Source organism: Euleptes europaea, chromosome 2 (assembly GCF_029931775.1).
Source record: "Euleptes europaea isolate rEulEur1 chromosome 2, rEulEur1.hap1, whole genome shotgun sequence".
In the NCBI taxonomy this organism is placed as follows: domain Eukaryota; kingdom Metazoa; phylum Chordata; class Lepidosauria; order Squamata; family Sphaerodactylidae; genus Euleptes; species Euleptes europaea.
The window spans coordinates 13,926,332-13,932,331 of NC_079313.1; the positions used below are offsets into that span (position 1 = coordinate 13,926,332).

Here is a 6,000-nt window from a genome sequence, read left to right on the forward strand (position 1 = left end):
TTTTTATATAACTATTGTTTTGCTTCTACAACATTTTTTATTCACACCAGTGACTGACATGTGAGATAACCCAGTACAGCAATTTTAATCAAAATCTGAGCTGCAGTAGTTAATTTATTAAAAAGTTGTGGTGATCTGCCATAGAACAACCCCACTGAAGAAGATAACAGTGGTTACCCAGACCTTGTTGCTGGTGGGAAGGGGCTCACTGTATGGCCCATTTTCAAGGACTCCACCCCACCACCCTGTTCTCCACCATTTGGGCCTCAAGGTCCTTGCAAGGGCAGCAAGGCCCTTTGGACCTTGGTGGATGTTGCCCTATTGTTGCTGGTTGCGAAGGGGCCCCCATAACAGTTCAAGCTTCAGGGCCCCAAAAATGTAGTTCCGCCACTGGTGTAGTGGTTAAGAGTGGTGGTTTGGAGCAGCGGACTCTGATCTGGAGAACCGGTTTGATTCCCCCACTCCTCCACGTGAGCGGCAGATGCCAATCTGGTGAACCGGGTTGGTTTCCCCACTCCTGCACACGAAGCCACCTGGGTGACCTTGGGCTAGTCACAGCTCTCTTAGAGCTCTCTGAGCCCCACCTACCTCACTGGGTGTCTGTTGTGGGGAGGGTAAGGGAAGGTGATTATAAGCCGGTCTGAATGTTCCTTAAGTGATAGAGAATTTGAGATTATGGGATTGAACAGCTAAAGTAATTCTCTTCTCTATTTTTTTTAGGTATGAAGAAGAGAGAAACAGAGCCAGAAAAGAAAGGTAGGATACAACTTTTAGTAGGTGTGGGAAAACCCTATATCCTTCCCATTGTTCTTTACCATGTACCTATTTCAGGAAGCGGTATATTTGAAATTGCAATTTATCTTTGCAGGGAGGAAGAAAAACAGGACCTGGCCGAGAGAGAGAGGTAGCTACCTGATTTTGATCTCTGAGAATACCGGTCCAACAGAGTCCACCTCGGGCAGTTTCCCTAATCTTGCAAGAATTAATATTTTGTGATGAATAGTCGCTGCAGAGAATTGAACCTTGTGTCTTGGAGGACAGGACCATCAATGCTTATTAGGCATGGTGGCTAGATGGAACTTCCATGTTCCGAGGCAATCTACCTCTGAATATGTTTCTGAGGAGCAACCTGAGGAGGTGATTTGGTCTCCATGCCCTGCTTGTGAATCTGTAGCTGGCCAGTGTGGGGAAACAGGGTGCTGGACTAGGTAAATCTTCAGTCTGAATCTGGCAAGGCTCCTTCACATATTCTTCTGTGTTACTTAAAAGAAGTATGTCATGGACCCCAGCTTTATGTTCTGTGCATGCTTCAGCTCTATTGGACCCCAGATTTACAACCTCAGATTTTCAACCTCGGTAGCTACTTTGCTATCACCTGGAGAAATGTGCTATTTAGGGCCTAAGGCTCCATGTCAGCCTGTAGATCATCCCTTGAACATATGTCTGCATGCGTGCGTGTGGATATTCTTCAGATCTTCAAAGACTCCTGAAAGGCTCCTTCCCAACCCTGCTGAGAACCAAATGGTAGTATAGATGGGTGGTATAGTATTAACAAATGCGCTTTGTGAAGTTATTGATTGTTGCGTCTATATTCCAAAACAGGCCTGTGCTGCCAGCAGAGGATCAGGAAACAAGGTCTGGATTATTCTCTCTTTTAATCAATTTAGTACATTTCTGGTTGGGCATTTTTCGGAGTGGGGGATAGGGCTGTCGATTCGGTTCGTCCCGAACCGAAAAACAGCTGAATTTCCCCTGATTCGGCGTTTTTTAATTCGGATGGAACCGAACTCAAAAAAGGCGGGAAAACGGGGAGCCGAATTCAGCGAGTTCGGGGTGTTCGGCAAATAAATTCGGCAAATTTGGGGTTCGGCGCAGCAGCATAACCGTCAGTTAGTAAGCAGTATTCTCCTGCGGCCAATCGGTGGCCAAGCTGGGTCTTCTTCCCCACCCTTAATGTGCATCTCTGACAATGGGGGTTTGCAATTAGCAGAGCTTGCCGCCCACGCCCAAAGCTCCCAGCCCCGACAAACAGCTGAGCTGTAGGGTGCAAGGGCGGGGCAGGTGCAAAGAAGATGGAACAGAAGACATCCACAGTAAGACCCGTTTTGGGGCTTTTCTCTATATTTTTTCTCCTGTGTGTGTGTGGGGAGGGAGCAGTTTCTGTGTGTGTGGGGGAAGCCAAAGGGGGCTTTCGCCTGTTCTGCGGGGGGGGGGGTGCCCCCTGATAGAACAGAAGACATCCACAGTAAGACCCATTTTGTTGCTTTAATCTATAATTTTTCTCCTGTGTGTGTGTGTGGGGGGGCAAGCAGAGTCTGTGTGTGTGGGGGGAGGTGTCAGGCTGTTATCTCGGTTTAGATGGTTCCTTTCGTTTCTCTGCTGAACCGTCCAGACTTCAAGGACGGCTACACATACCAAAGCCTGGGAACGCCACTCCTGGGAAATAATGCTCTGTTTATGCTTTGTAATCTCCCGCCGTTTCTCTGCCTTATATTTCCAAATAACGGGCAAGACAAACCATAGCTGTCATCTTGCCTTCAATGCACTGTATTGCCTATTTGACCAGTAAAGCCATCTGCTTGGAATCTGATTGTCTCTGTGGTGATTTCTGGTTCGATGGATCAAGAGCTTACATTATGACAGCTATCCACTACTCTTCTTCATCGATTCTTTAGTCAGGCTGGAGCCCCGGAGGGTTCGCCTGCCACTCGGATGGGAGCTAGGAGGGCGCTCTCCGAGTGAACCGTGACGACTGCTTCTTGGAACCCTGGAGTCCTCATCTGAGGATCCTACCCTTCTACGGGACATAGTAGCTGAACTCTTTAGGACTAATTCAGAGGTTTGCCGCTTGAGTGGACTGGTCCAGACACAGTGGCAATCTCTAGTGAGGGTTCTCTGAATGTTAACGTCGGAGGATACTAATGCTCGTTTAGACCTCCAGGATTTTGATCAGTTGCTGGATGATGCCCGGCTGGCAACTGAGGACTTACAAATACTAACCGATTTATTGGATAAGCTTATTGCCCATGAGACTCTCTCATCCACGGCTCTAACGCGTCCTGTTGCCTTGGGGGAAGGTACCATGGCGGGAGCCGCACCGGCAGGTTTTTCTTTGGTACCCAATGCAGCTGACTGTCAAGCTGAAGCCAAGAGGGTCGCTATCCAGACGGCCCTCCTCTTTGTGGATTGTACAAAGGATACCACGATAGCCACCTTGGCTCAACGTTTGACCTCGACGTTCGGGGCCGATGCACCCGCGGTCGCGGTCCGAGTGCAACCATTGCTAGGTGGGGATCCCGACCCCCTACTCACGCTCCTGGAAACGGAACTTTTACCGCACATTACCGCAGCTGCCACTCTGAGACTTGAAAGTGCAAAAGCTCTCGCGGATAGGGAAGCTGCTGAAGCGGCTAAGGGGGAAGCCGAGGCTCAAGCCGCAAGGGATAAAGAACTGCAGTTGGCTGCGGATCGGGCGCGGACAGGCGGCCGCCCCAAAGACTCCGGAAGGAGCGGTCCTCCATTGGGTCTGTCTTTTTCCCCGGTATTTGCCCCGTCGCGCACGACCCAACGCGCACGCCGCCTCGCGGAACGACGCCAAGACTCCGAAGAGTCTGAGGAAGAGGACTTGTATGGGGACAGTTCTCAATGGGCCACAAGTTTTAGGACAAGCAAACCTCATCGTACAGGTGGCCCGGGTGAGGACGTTCACCTGTTACGAGCTCAGAATCGAGAGCTATCTGGCCGTGTAGATCAACTCCAGGAGCTAATGGAACGCTTGCTTCAGGACAACAGGCAGTTACAGCAGGCCCTGACAACCCCGGCACAACCCGTTCCACAGGGGGCCGCAGTACCGGTTCAGGGAGTGCCAGCCCAGCCACCCGCTAATGTGCCTGTTCAACCTCCGGTTCCCGGAGGTCCCGTTTTACCTGCACCCAGGGCACCCGTGCAACCGGGCCAACCCATGCCCGGTCCTTGGAAACAACTCAAGTTGAAAACTACTTACGATGGATCTCTCGAAACCCTGCCCTGTTTCTTGCATCAGGTGGACAGCTATATGCGAGAACAAGGACAGTTCTTCCCTACAGAGGACAGCCGGGTTCGCTATGTGGCTTCCCTTTTGACAGGTAAAGCAGCCGACTGGATGGTCCTCCAGTTCGACACCCGATCCCGCTCTATCCGTTCCCTCAACAATTTCATGACTGCCTTACGGAGGAGGTTTGAGGACCCCTTTCTGGGGGAACGAGCCAAAGCGGAGCTTCTACAACTAAGACAGGGCTCTACTCCAGTTCGAGAGTTTGCCGATGAATTTCAAAGACTAGCAAGCAAAATTGTGGGCTGGCCCGAAGCCACCCTAATTCACCATTTCAGGGAAGCCTTACACCCTGACATTCTGAACTGGTCGTATATGCGGGGTGATCCCGACACCCTCGAGGATTGGATTCTATTAGCCGAAGAGGTGGAAAGCCGCCGGCGCTTTATTTCCCTTGTCCGCCAAAGAAACAAGGAGAAAAGCGTCCAAAAGCCCCAGCCCAAGGCACCGCCCCCCAATCCACGGAAACCCGCGCGTCCACCCCAGGATCGCGAAACCCGATTTCAAAGAGGTGCTTGCCTCACTTGTGGGGAACTGGGCCACTTTGCAGCAGTCTGCCCACATCGCCCTGAACCCTTTCGTCCCAGCATGACAGCCCGAGCTAGAGGACGACCTCAACGCAGAGGCACCGCGGCCACCCGCAGCGCAGCGCCGGGAAGACCCACACCCTCTGCACTTCACGTTGAGGACTCATCTATCCTTCCTACATCGAATGACCCCGCCGGGTCCCGGATTACAAATGCCCCATTGGGGGACAACTTTCCTTCTGACGAAGAGAACCCATGGAATCCTCCAGCTTTAAACCTGGAATCCCCCCTTGTCAAAAAACGGCTCCGGTCTGTGGTGAGTGGAGCGTCTCCACAGACCTCTGCAGAATCTCCTGCTAAACCGAAAGCTCCCACTAAAGTAAAGGAAGTAGAAACCACCGTTTATGTGGATGCAGTTTTACAACACTATGAAGGTGGTCCCCAACTACCCATTAAGGCACTCATTGACTCCGGTTGTGGTCGCACTCTCATCAATGAGGCCACATTTGCAGCACTCAAAGTCAAGTCCGAGGCTTTACCAGCCCCCGTCCAATTTGCCCAAATGGATGGGAGCCATTTCAAGGGGGGCCCAGTTGATCATCGCACTATAGGGGTGGCGATGGGTATTGGCTCCCACTGGGAGCAAATAGACTTTACCATAGCCCCTATCCGATTTGAAGTGGTCCTGGGAATTAACTGGATTAAAGGTCATAGTCCCAGTATAGACTGGGAGACGAACACTATCTCCTTTGCCAACCCCAAATGCGACCAGCACCGACAGCACGTTGCGGTGCTGTCTCCACCCGCTCCGGCATTAATCTCCGATGTCCCATCACCGCCGTCCCTACCTGATGTATACCAGGACTTTGCGGATGTCTTTAACATTAAAGAATGTGATGCCTTACCCCCCCACCGGGCCACTGACTGTGCAATTGAGGTGGTGAAGGACTGCATATTAACCAAGAGTAAGATTTACCCTATGAGCGCTTCCGAGCGCACTGTACTATGGGACCTTTTGGACAAAAACCTTGCCAGAGGGTTCATTCGCCCATCGAATGCTCCCAACTCAGCCCCCGCGTTTTTCGTCCGAAAAAAGGAGGGCGACCTACGCCTCTGCATTGACTTCCGAAAACTCAATGCAGTTACTCAAGCCAACGCCTATCCTATACCGCTAATTTCAGATATTTTGGGGCAACTACAAGAGGGACGTATATTCTCCACATTGGACCTAATAGAAGCCTACTACCGCGTCCGTATCCGCGAGGGGGACGAACCCCTCACTGCCTTCTCTAGCTGTTTTGGAATGTTTGAATTCCTTGTGATGCCCTTCGGGTTAAAAGGTGCCCCGGGGGTCTTCATGCAACTCATCAACGAAATCCTCCA

At 51.3% G+C, this 6,000-nt stretch overlaps 1 protein-coding gene across 1 annotated transcript in view; it reads left to right on the forward strand.

Annotated features, from left to right (window-relative positions):
• The window catches only part of ATCAY (ATCAY kinesin light chain interacting caytaxin), a 33,148-nt gene extending 32,388 nt beyond the window's left edge, over window positions 1–760 (forward strand). The window contains exon 9 of the mRNA XM_056844589.1: window positions 721–760. Within this exon, the coding sequence (XP_056700567.1) occupies window positions 721–760 (40 nt within the window). The remainder of the gene's footprint in view (window positions 1–720) is intronic.
• The last annotated feature ends 5,240 nt before the right edge of the window (window positions 761–6,000 follow it).